The sequence below is a fragment of the Acanthochromis polyacanthus genome, chromosome 6, assembly GCF_021347895.1.
Source record: "Acanthochromis polyacanthus isolate Apoly-LR-REF ecotype Palm Island chromosome 6, KAUST_Apoly_ChrSc, whole genome shotgun sequence".
In the NCBI taxonomy this organism is placed as follows: Eukaryota; Metazoa; Chordata; class Actinopteri; family Pomacentridae; genus Acanthochromis; species Acanthochromis polyacanthus.
The window spans coordinates 44491786-44504354 of record NC_067118.1 but is presented as its reverse complement, the minus strand read 5'-3'; the positions used below and the strand labels follow the sequence as shown (position 1 = coordinate 44504354).

At 43.9% G+C, this 12569-nt stretch overlaps 1 protein-coding gene across 1 annotated transcript in view; it reads left to right on the top strand.

The window, feature by feature from the left end:
- Nucleotides 1-12569, top strand: part of LOC110966538 (transcription factor E3-like) — a 37412-nt gene extending 24843 nt beyond the window's left edge. Inside the window, 6 exon segments of the mRNA XM_051949832.1 lie at nt 918-1029; nt 4447-4503; nt 5740-5815; nt 5942-6089; nt 8583-8778; nt 8781-12569. Of these exon segments, the coding sequence (XP_051805792.1) occupies nt 918-1029; nt 4447-4503; nt 5740-5815; nt 5942-6089; nt 8583-8778; nt 8781-8929 (738 nt within the window). The 3' untranslated portion in view covers nt 8930-12569.

Below are 12569 nucleotides of genomic sequence, written 5' to 3'. Positions count from 1 at the left end.
TTTCTGATGGTTTGCTCCTTACATCACCATGGTAACAGATCAGTATCTGTTCAAACTCCTCCTACTCTCTGAACAGCAGATAATCGTTTTATTGGTCTGTCTGTCTTCACAGTGAACTAATCCGTTATAAACTCATCAGTCTGAGTCTCCAGTGACTCCTGGAGCTCTGATTCCTGTGAAGGAGCCACTGAAAGACAACAACAGTCGTTACTGTGGTTCTTTTGTGTATTAAAAGTCTTCTGGAGATCAGACTAACTCTGCTCTGATGCCATGCAAACATAACAATAAAACCATGATGGGAAACACCTGGCTCACCTGATCTAACAGCTGATTGGTTCAGATGCTGGAGAGAAACTTTTCATTTCAACTGCTTTAAGAGATTTTAGTTTTATTCTCCATGTTGGCTGACATTTGTCACAAACTGTAGACAGGAAGTAGTCTTATTCTGAAAGGATTTAACGCCAACATTTCTGCTGCGCAATGAAGAACATCTGGACAGAAATTTCAGTCTGAATATCTGAGCTTTGTTCTCCTGATCTACCTGATCTGATTAACAGCAGATCAAAAACAGATCAGCTGGTAGAAGTTAACAGTGAATGAACACTTTAGCTCGTGTGCTTGTGAGAGAACGTCTGAATAAATCAGGGTTTCTGGACATTCCTGTCCAGACTGGAAGCTGTTGGAAGCTCCGCCCCTCACTGACACCTGCTGCTGGAAGCTCCGCCCCTCACTGACACCTGCTCTGTTCCCTTCCACCTCCAACCTTGTTTACTCATCAAAGAAAGGAAAACCTTATGTTTAGTTCCAGTCAGGTTTAGTTTAGCTTTAGCTTAGTTTTAGTTTAAGTTTAGCTTTGGTTTCATTTAGGTGTGTTTAACTGAGTCATCTGATTCTGTGCTCTGATTGGTCTGTTGCAGTTGCCGGTGTCTGACGTGCTGGACATGTACGGCAGAGGGACGGCCACGCCCACCATCACCGTTAGCAACAGCTGCCCCACCGACCTGCATGTTGTCAAGACAGAGCTGAGCGGTAAATCACCCACCAGCACATCCTGGAGACACTTTCTGTTTGCTCTGCTCATCAGCTGTACAGATGTTCCACCGTGCTGGATGTATCTCCAACATCTGTAGGCAGATGTTCCACCATGCTGAATTAGGGCTGGGCGATAAATCGAATTAATTGGATTAATTCTCGTTTTTAAAACCCAACGATTTGAAAATTGGCGAAATCGTAAAATCGAGGCTAGCTTAAATATATAACAATACAGATTCTTCTTCTGCCTTTCACGACTTGTGCACTGGCGTTTGCTTCCGCCTCTCATCTCCTTCCACCAAAACACTCACACCCCCGTCATGGCGGACAGAACAGCAGACGAAGAGTTTGTCGCGAGAAAAGGGCCTCATGTTACATCGATTATATGGAAGTGGTTCGGCTTTGACAAGACTGACACAGAGCAAACTACAGTCATGTGCAAGGTTTGCAAAAGTACTGTGAAAACGAAGAGTAGCAGCACAACTAACCTCTTTCAGCACCTCCAGCAGAGGCATCCTAAAGAATGGGAAGAGTGCTGCAGCTACGGGAGTGCGGCATGGCTCGGGTTGCCACCCGTCCCTTAAAATACGGAATTGTCCTTTATTTGACAATTAATTGCACTGTCCCGTATTGATTCAATACGGGACGCTAATTGTTCCGTAATTTCATAAATGTCCCATACACGTCTGTCACACACGCATCAAAACTGCATAATAAACAAAATAAAACACAGGAAATATTAAGGGCAGCCAGTTTCATCTTCCATAGGAGCTCGACACACGGGAAGCGACAACAGTTGCGCTCCATTCATTTTCTATGGCTGTTGTGCGACTAGACGAACATCGCTTTCCCCCCTCCCAACAACGCCACGGCGACATTCGTGCATGTGAAATTTCGTGCGCGTTCACGTAGACGTGCACCCGCTGGCTTGCGACGCGATACAAGAAAGTTGAAAAATGTTCAGCTTTTGTCGCTGTCGCCTGGAGCTTCAACCAATCAGCGAGGGTTTCACTCACTGACCAATGAGCTCACAGCATGTTACACAGTGCAGTCCACTCCTATACATTAGTGGTCCGCTCCAGTTTTCAGACATTGGTTTCAGCCTTTTTCAACATTGAGGAGCAAATCATTTTAGCTGTGACTGACTTCCCAAGTCTTTCTGATCCTCCCCTTAATGACTATCGTGATATAAATAAAAAAGCTGCTGCATGGGAGTTGGTTGGCGCCAGGGTAAACTTTTATCAGCCAATGTCAATAGTAACATTTCTGCTAAATCAAGCAATATCTTCTGGCTCATCATCTTTATGCTTTTCTGTCATGAAAGTCTTTGAAAGCGTAAAAAAATCCCTCCAATTTCACAGCCAATCAGAAGTGAGGGAGACAAGCGATCTGTGCTTTTGCACAGCGCTCCGTGTGTCGCCGTCGCCTGCCACTGCCAAGTATCGTGCACCGTGTGTTGAATTTATCTCCTGTTGCGATGACTTTCGCATTCCCCCCTCAACTGTCGCTTCCCGTGTGTCGAGCCCCTTGGACCTATGTAGCGAGGACCCGATGCGAGGTCCAGCAGGGCTGTTTGCTGGTGTTGTAGAATTTTCACACTCCCAGGAAAAATCTGACTCCCTACTATTTTGGGAATGCAAGAAGTGACAACCTCCAAACTTTCTCAGCTACAACATCTGCACCTCTGTTGCCGCTGTGTGAAGTATCAAGTATGTAGTGATCACAGGAGAGAAGTTGTAGGGGGAGACCCCAAAGAAACAACAAAAATCGATTAAAATCATAATCGTCCAAGATGACTAAAAAAAATCGAGATTTTATTTTTTGGCCATATCGCCCAGCCCTATGCTGAATGTATCTCCAACATCTGTAGACAGATGTTCCACCATGCTGAATGTACACTGCCCGTCCAAAAAAAGTCTCTGTCTCTAATGTTTCATTGGACCTTTATCTCTTTCTCTGTGGTGTTGTTCCAATAAGCTTCTGCAGAGTCACAGCATTTATTTCTGTCCAGAGTTGGGCCACTTTTCTACATAGATCTTCTATTTATGATGGGAGCTGCTTGTACAGTAGCACTAGCCATGATGAGGGCATCACTTCATCCTCCTCTCTTCTTACCCTGATGCCCCCATCACTCTGGAAGAGGGTAAATCTGGACTCATCAGACCACATGGCCTTCTTCCACTGCTTCAGAGACTAATCTTTATGCTACCTAGTAAACTGAAGCCTTTTATTCTGATCATCCTCACTGATCAGTGGTTTTCTTAGAGCTACAGCTGTTTAGTCCCAATCCCTTGAGTTCCCTTCATGAGGAAATGTTCTTACTTTTACTATTAAACAGCCACGAGTTCTACTGTTGGGTTCCTACAATCATCAAGAGTTTGTTCCTGAAGGTGATGGTTCTCCACTATACTTCAGGTTCTAATGATGTGTTGGACGGTTCTTAACCTGATTTTCATAGTTTCATCTCCTTAGTTGTTTTCTTTGCTTGATGCAGGCCAATAATTTGACCCTTCTGAGACAGATTAACATCCTTTCATGACCACAGGATACTGTATGTCTTCCAACACAGTTGTTTAGAAATGAGAATCAGCAAGGGTTAAAAAAGTTGTTTCATCACTGCAGTAATTACCCAGCAGAAGGATCTTATCTCTTGGCTCAGTTAAATCCAGGTGGACACTTGTTTTTGGACAGGTAGGGTATCTCCAACAGCTAGCTCCTCTGTTCCAACCCAACAAACCACCAATCACACTTGAAGCACTTTTGCACTTACTACAGGTTTTTCCTTATGTCTGAATTCTTGCTTGTGTTGTACGTCGCTTTGGACAAAAGCGTCTGATAATGAAACTGTAGAATTGTAGAATTGCTGGAATCCGTCATGGGATGCGTGGGATCTCTGCATACCGCATCGAATTTACATAAAGTAGAAGTCCAGTCTACTTTATGTAAATGAACTGGATCACAGATGGAAACACACCGGGTGTGGCATTCTGGTCCGGTTGCGCTGTGTTTCCAGCTGTGATCCAGTGTGTTTACCTGGAGCTCATTTACATAAAGTAGACCGGACTTCTACTTTAAATATTTTTCGCTGAAGTGTTTTCGAAGTAAAAGAGAAAGTTTGCGGCCGAGCCGCTGTGTTTATCCGACATGCCTGCTGGACAGTCAAGCTGAAAGCTCGGTCACGTGACCACATAGAGGCCCGCTGTTGCTCGAACGCTGTCATGTGACCATGCTGTGGTCCGCTAGTGACCGCCCACTGTCAGAGTGATTTTCAGATGCAGTGCGTTGCTGTGTGGGAAAATCACATCTGGTGGACACGCACCTACAGTGTTGCTATTATTGTTGTTGTAGTTGTTCGTGATGAAGTTGGTTCTGTTGTTGTTACTGATGGAGGTGGTTCTGTTGTTGTTGTTGCAGATGTTGAGGCCAAAGCGCTGATGAAAGAGAGACAGAAGAAGGACAATCACAACCTGAGTGAGTACAAAGTACTATATCAGTTACTGCAGTATTCCTTCATCAGAATACCTGCAGTATGGTGATTATAGTCCTGGTTTAGCTCTAAACCCTTTCAGTGTCTGTAGCTTTAAACAAGCTGCTGCTGGCCCCGCCCCTTCAGGAAGAAGACTTCCCCTGTCTGACAGATGAATCAGACTTTCTATCATCTAACTTTGTCTCAATAAATCTGTGTGAATGTTTTTAACTGCTGTGTTTGTTGTCAGATGAAGCTATAAAATTAGTCTTTAAATGAAGCTAACGCTGGTTAGCATGTTAGCATGCGGTCTGGATGAGCTTCTCTGTTTCATCCTGATTCTGCTGTCTGACAACAGAAATATCTGGAAATGAGAGCAGCTTTATTGTAGTTCAGATGGATTAAGATGCAGTTTAATGAGCACAGAGAGCAGGAGAGAAGCTAACAGAAGCTAACAGATTATCTCACTGATGTATATTTTAACTACTCACCTATTCTGACACTCTGAAGACAAGAAAACTACACAGTACACAAAACGACACCATCGTGAGACCTTGTGCTTCCTGATGGACCAGCGACGAACCCAGGAGAATATCAGATACAAAGAACTAGTATTCAAACAAACAAGAAGCCAAACAGTAGCACTTCTATAGTAGTACTAGTATAATAGTTGAAAAATTATGTCAATCTGACACGCATGCAGATGTTCAGAGAGCACAGATCATTTCTCAGTGATCCAGTAAAATTCAGAGAGGATGCTCTTCTGTCTGATTTGTTCAGCATTAGAGCATAGTTAGCCGCATTAGCAGCACAAATACAAAGCATTTCTTATTGTTGTGGCTAATGCTAACATTAGCTATGTTAATGTTACAGTGTGATAATACTCAGGATCCTCCTGTAATTGTGAGGGCCATCAGTAATCTGGGTGTTATCAGTGCATGGAGACTCCTATGTTCGCTCTAACAGCTTCAGACATGTAGAGTTTATCAGATAGTAGACAGTAAATAAACCTGCTGTCATTCTGATTGGTTCACCTGGAAGCAGTGAGTGGGTGGGGCTACACAGAGCTGCACCCCTATTGGTCAGTACGCTGTGAGGTAACACCTGGTCAGACTCTTTCTGACTGGTAAAGCGGGATGCTAACTGAAACGGAAGTCTTAATATCTGAACAGTGAAACGGATATTCATGAAGGACATCTAAGTCAGGATTCATCTTCATGATTCTGCTGTTTCTGTTTCAGTCGAGAGGAGGAGACGCTTCAACATCAACGATCGCATCAAAGAACTCGGAGCTCTGATCCCCAAATCCTCAGACCCGTCAGTACACACTGCAGATACTACTACTGATAACACTGCTGTTACTGACACTTCATCAGTACTTAGTACCAGCCAGAGACACAGGAACGTAAAACACAGAAATAATTCATGTGATTGGTCTGTCAGGGAGACCAGGTGGAACAAAGGAACCATCCTGAAAGCGTCGGTGGATTACATCCGCAAACTGCAGAAAGAACAGCAGAGAACCCGAGAGATGGAAGAGAGACAGAGGAGGCTGGAGAACACCAACCGATCACTGCTGCTGAGGATACAGGTGAGGAGAACATCCAATCAGGGCTGAAGATACAGGTGAGGAGAACAACCAATCAGGGCTGAGGATACAGGTGAGGAGAACAACCAATCAGGGCTGAGGATACAGGTGAGGAGAACAACCAATCAGGGCTGAGGATACAGGTGAGGAGAACAACCAATCAGGGCTGAGGATACAGGTGAGGAGAACATCCAATCAGGGCTGAGGATACAGGTGAGGAGAACATCCAATCAGGGCTGAGGATACAGGTGAGGAGAACATCCAATCAGGGCTGAGGATACAGATGAGGAGAACATCCAATCAGGGCTGAGGATACAGGTGAGGAGAACATCCAATCAGGGCTGAGGATACAGGTGAGGATGGGGGACAGAACAGCTTTGACTGGACAACTACCTGGTGTTTCTGATCAAGTTGTTGTTTATAACTTTCTGTCGTTTGTTGTTGTTGCTGTTTGGAACTCGCTGGTGTTTGTTGTTTATAATTTCCTGTTTTTCTTTGTTGTTGTTTAAAACTTGCTGGTGTTTGTTGTTTATAATGTCCTGATGTTTGTTGTTGTTTAGTATTTGCTTCATGTTTTTTATGTAGAACTTCCTGTAGTTTGTTGTTGTTTAGACCTTTCTGGTGTTTGTTGTTTAGTATTTCCTGTTTTTGTTGTTGTTGTTTAAAAATTGCTGGTGTTTGTTGTTGTTTAGAATTTCCTGGGGGGTATTCCAGGAAGCTGGCTAAAACAGGCTGGGCTTACGCCGGTAAGCGTGGCTTAAATAAGCGGCAACTTTAATCTCAGCTGCAATTAGTTCCACCAACGAGGCTCAGCTGTTTTTCAGAGACGCTTATTCAAGCCAGGCTGATCCAAGCTGCGGCTGAGCGCGCGTCCGGGGAGATAAAAGCCCCGACGTGTCGATCGTCGAAATGATGATATTATGTCTAAAAACAGAGAGGACACTTTCTCTTCGGAGTTGTACGAGGACTACAGGGAGATTATCACAAGAAAAGGCAACACGGTTGATAAATAAAGCTCCAGACGCTGCCTGGCAAAGCATTGCCGACCGTTTAAATGCGTGTTTATTTTTAATGAAGCACTTAGTCTGAGCGTACACACACACACGTCTGAAAATGTAATTTTCAGAGGGCAAGTTTTTGACACTGATTAGGGATAACCCACAGCTGCAGTGGTTGATGACTTTTTTTTTCCTCATCCTGAAGTTTGTCACACTACTGTGGCCCAGAGGAGATCAATCTGATGAAATAAAGCTTTTAAAACCCATTGAAGACATTTTTTATGTGTGTATAAACATCTATATATATGAGAGAAAGAGGCTACAGCCTGGTTTTGTGTAATGTGATGGTGGTTTTCACTTTTTACTCTGGTAGGCCTAATTCATGTTCTTGATGTGACAAATATATATCCACCATAGATGAATAAAGCAGCAGGTAACACCTAAAACCAAAGGAGGAATACTTTGGAAAAAAGGGGAAACTTCATGTGGAGATGTTTCATCAAACACTCAAACTTTGAATAAAAAAGCAGAAAAAAACATGTAGGCCTACAGAGGAGATGTCATTTTTATTAGAGATGATAGTGCTGCTGTGGCCTACATTTAAATAAGGGAGAAGACACAAATGAGCTGTACACTAAATAGTTCTCTCATCATTTGGCCTCACCTTTGGATTCTCATCATGATCAGATTGGACCGCTGGTCAAAGGAAGGTATTCTTTATGGAAAACTGTGGCTGTTGTGTCCTGCTTATTTTAACACAATCTGTGCCTGTTCCTGTTACGTGTTGACTGAACTTTGAGGGTGAAAGAAGAAAGAAAATCAGATATTTCCAAGTATTTACCGCTGGTGGATTCCAACCCACGGCGCAATGAAAAGTAAAACCACATTTAATCTACTTAACTACACTCTAACCACTGATCCACAGTTACACACTGTGACAAAATGTGTAATATGATAGAGTTTATTTATTTAAAAAAGGTCTCAATGTATGTCACCGAACAAGAACATCACTGATTACAGATCAAGATGAATTTAATGTGTAACATGCGGTTCACAGGCGTCTTTCTGAAGCTCGTCAGAACCTTCTCTGACATGGAGCTAAAGTAAGCTTGACTGTTAGCCTGCCCCGGACCAGGCTTGTCGCTCTGGCTGAGTTACCATGGTTACCAAGCCAGGCTAGCCCTAAGCCTTGTTGGTGGAACTAAACTCTCACTAAAGTTAGCGAAGCTGACCGAAATAAGCCAGGCTTAGACCTAAGCCAGCTTCAAGGAATACCCCCCAGATGGTTGTTGTTGTTTAGTACTTCCTGGTGTTTGTTGTTGTTTAGACCTTCCTGGTGTTTGTTGTTGTTTAGTACTTCCTGGTGTTTGTTGTTGTTTAGACCTTCCTGGTGTTTTTTGTTGTTTAGTACTTCCTGGTGTTTGTTGTTGTTTAGACCTTGCTGGTGAACTATCTGGTTCTCCTGTCTGACCTCTTGGTGTTTCTTGGTGTTCTCCAGGAACTGGAGGTCCAGGCTCGGCTTCACGGTTTGTCCTCGTCTGCCCCCCCCCCTCCCTCCTCCTCCCCTCTGGCCCCACCCACCCTTCTGTCCTCTCCCCTCCCTCCCTTCTCTTCCCCCTCCTCCCCCCTGGTGACTCCTCCCCTGGGTCTGGACGCTCTGAGCTTTGTGGACCTGGAGGACCCTCGGGGGCGTCCGCGGTCTTCTCCTCGGAGTTGCTGCCGGAGGCGGAGCTGCAGGGCGTCCTGCTGATGGAGGACGGTGTGATGTCCGACCCGCTGCTGTCCTGCGGGGCCTCGAAGACGAGCAGCCGGAGGAGCAGCTTTAGCATGGACGAGGACCTCTGATGACTTCAGCACGGTGAGATCTGATTGGCTGAGCTGGAGACGGGACTCCGCCTTTTTTATCTTCTATTTTAACCCGTGACATCATCCAAACAATCTGTGCCCAGCATGATGCCGTGTCGCCATGGTAACCACTGCACATCTTCCTGGATGCTAGGTGTCCTGTAAAGTTGTCACGACAATGACTGGGTCCTTGCTTGTAACCATGACGTCACCATGGTTACCACAGTGTGCCCCAAAAGTGTTGCCATGATAACCCCTGTCTACAGTATCCATGGTGACTGTTCATTTTCTGCATTGTCCCTGAGACTGTCACCATGCTAACCACAGCAGTGTCCTCCTGTGTTCCCATCAGTTACCATGGTAACCACTGTGTGGTGACTGTTGAGTTCTGCATCATCATGAAAACAAGAAACAGAGACAGCTGGGCACTGATTGGCTGCTGATGAACAAGCTTGCAGGTGATTGGCTGAGCCGGTTTCATCCGCTGAGAAGCTGCAGGTGTGATCTCACCTGGACGCTCAGACTGTAGACCTGAAACAAACTGACAGAACAAAGAGTCGACCTTAAGGGAAACGGTTCCATCTCCACACGCTGCCACCAGTTTGGACAGGTTTCATTCTACTGGTTCCAGTTTGGTCACAGCTAGCATTTTATTGTTGTTACTGGTGAAGAAGCTAGCTCTCTGTTAGCCATCACCCACCGCTAACTTACCCCGCTGTTAGCATCACCCACCGCCAACTTAGCTCACTGTTAGCATCACCCATCGCTAAGTGAGCTCACTGTTAGCCATCACTGTTAGCAGGGTAAGTGTTAGCTGAAGCTAATAACATGCTAACTCATAGCTACAGCTGATAGCAGGGTAAGTGTTAGCTGAAGCTAATAACATGCTAACTCATAGCTACAGCTGAGAGCAGGGTAAGTGTTAGCTGAAGCTGATAGGAGGCTAACTCATAGCTACAGCTGATAGCAGGGTAAGTGTTAGCTGAAGCTGATAGCAGGCTAACTCATATCTACAGCTGCATTCTTTAAGGACTCAGAGTTCAAACCAAATGTTGTTTGTCGTGATGTTCAGCTTCATGGTTCACATTCTGGGCAGGCATTTTGAGGAGTGAAGGAAGAAGGTCTCCAACACTGATCAGGTTCTTCCAGTCCTCAGGTATTTTCCCACAAAGTTTCACTGTCATTCTGAGTCATCCTTTCTCAGTAACTCCATGAGTTCTGTAGTTTGGAGGTAAATGGTCAACACTGATATGGTGCCGTTCTACCTTAATGGTACGCAAAGCGCTGTACAATTTGTAATCAATCAATCAATCAATCAATCAATCAATCAATCAATCAATCAATCAATCAATCAATCATATACACATTCCACACACCATTGGTGGCAGAACTTCCATGCTAGGTGCTTCCAGCCATCAGATCAACGACATACTTAGATCACCTGATATGATGACCTGAGATCACCTGACCTGATGGGAAATAAAACGGGATTGTTTGAATTCAGCCATTAAAGGATGCAGCCTCTGGATTAGCACACAGTGACTGCTTGCAGTCCGCTGCTTACTAAGCTAGCCATTAGCTGAACTAACCATTAACTGAGCTAGCTGTTAGCTGAGCTAGCCGTTAGCTTTATAGGCTTGATTTAGTTCAGTGGCTCAGTCAGTAATCACCCAGCTGAAGCTTTCTCATCTGTTAAATGTATTTTATTCACCCAGAGATAAACTGTAAGAGCTAACAGCTAAAGTGTGTACAAACTGTGTAATGTAACCTATTTCAAGCATTGAACAGAGCTAGCTCACTGTTGTTGCTGTTCTCATTTACTAGTTTGTGGCCAACTGCAAGCTTAGCTAGTCTAAAAATGACTGGTTGACAGTTAGCAAGTCTAAAAATGACTAGCTGACAGTTAGCTAGTCTAAAAATGACTGGTTGACAGTTAGCTAGTCTAAAAATGACTAGCTGACAGTTAGCTGGTCTAAAAATGACTGGTTGACAGTTAGCTAGTCTAAAAATGACTAGCTGACAGTTAGCTGGTCTAAAAATGACTAGCTGACAGTTAGCTAGTCTAAAAATGACTGGTTGACAGTTAGCTGGTCTAAAAATGACTGGTTGACAGTTAGCTAGTCTAAAAATGACTGGTTGACAGTTAGCTAGTCTAAAAATGACTAGCTGACAGTTAGCTAGTCTAAAAATGACTGGTTGACAGTTAGCTAGTCTAAAAATGACTAGCTGACAGTTAGCTGGTCTAAAAATGACTAGCTGACAGTTAGCTAGTCTAAAAATGACTGGTTGACAGTTAGCTAGTCTAAAAATGACTAGCTGACAGTTAGCTGGTCTAAAAATGACTAGCTGACAGTTAGCTAGTCTAAAAATGACTGGTTGACAGTTAGCTGGTCTAAAAATGACTAGCTGACAGTTAGCTGGTCTAAAAATGACTGGTTGACAGTTAGCTAGTCTAAAAATGACTGGTTGACAGTTAGCTAGTCTAAAAATGACTAGCTGACAGTTAGCTGGTCTAAAAATGACTAGCTGACAGTTAGCTAGTCTAAAAATGACTAGCTGACAGTTAGCTGGTCTAAAAATGACTAGCTGACAGTTAGCTAGTCTAAAAATGACTAGCTGACAGTTAGCTGGTCTAAAAATGACTAGCTGACAGTTAGCTAGTCTAAAAATGACTGGTTGACAGTTAGCTAGTCTAAAAATGACTAGCTGACAGTTAGCTGGTCTAAAAATGACTAGCTGACAGTTAGCTGGTCTAAAAATGACTAGCTGACAGTTAGCTAGTCTAAAAATGACTGGTTGACAGTTAGCTAGTCTAAAAATGACCAGCTGACAGTTAGCTGGTCTAAAAATTACTAGTTAACTGTCAGGTTTAGCTCAGTGTTCCAGTACACAGCATCAGTATCACAGAAATGATTTTACCCTGTATCCCTCACAGTAATCAGATTACCTCTCAGTAATAGAGTACTGTCTCTGATGTCAGATTAGTGGTTACATTGAGGCTCCACAGCAGGAACTCAGTGGAACTAAGCTGAGGTTCTTTGGTTCCTCCTTCAGTCCTCCTCATGGAGGAAACCAGAGTCCACTCATTTCTGCTCACATCTTCTGTGTTCTTCAGCTGCTCTCTGCTGGAGGGGTTGTGTTGCTCTACCTTTCTCTGGAGAACACTTCAGAGGTTCTGGTGGCTTCAGGACTTACACTGTCCAGGTCCTGCTGGGACAACCCACTCCTTCTGGAAATAAAGTATTTTTGATCCTCCGTGCTTCACTGTCAGGACCATGCATCCACTGGGGTAGTCCTGGTCAGGTTCTCACCAAACATCTGGACTCCATCTGAGCCCAACTTATTGATCTTCATCTGACCAAAGAATGTTCTCCAGCATCCATCAGGCTTCTTCTCATGTTCTTCAGCTTAGAGGTAATCAGATTACTGTGAGGCAATATTACCAGATCTGCTGTGGGGTTTCACTTTGTCAGGTCATCGTTTTTCACCAAAACTAACTTCAGTCTGAGCAGTTACCATGGAGACAGCCTGACCAGAGTTCTAAAAGGGATTTCTGTTTGTCTTTATTCATGATCTGTTGTATTCCTGTTTATTTTTTATAGATTTGTCACATTTTATAGAAATAAATCCTGAAGCTGAA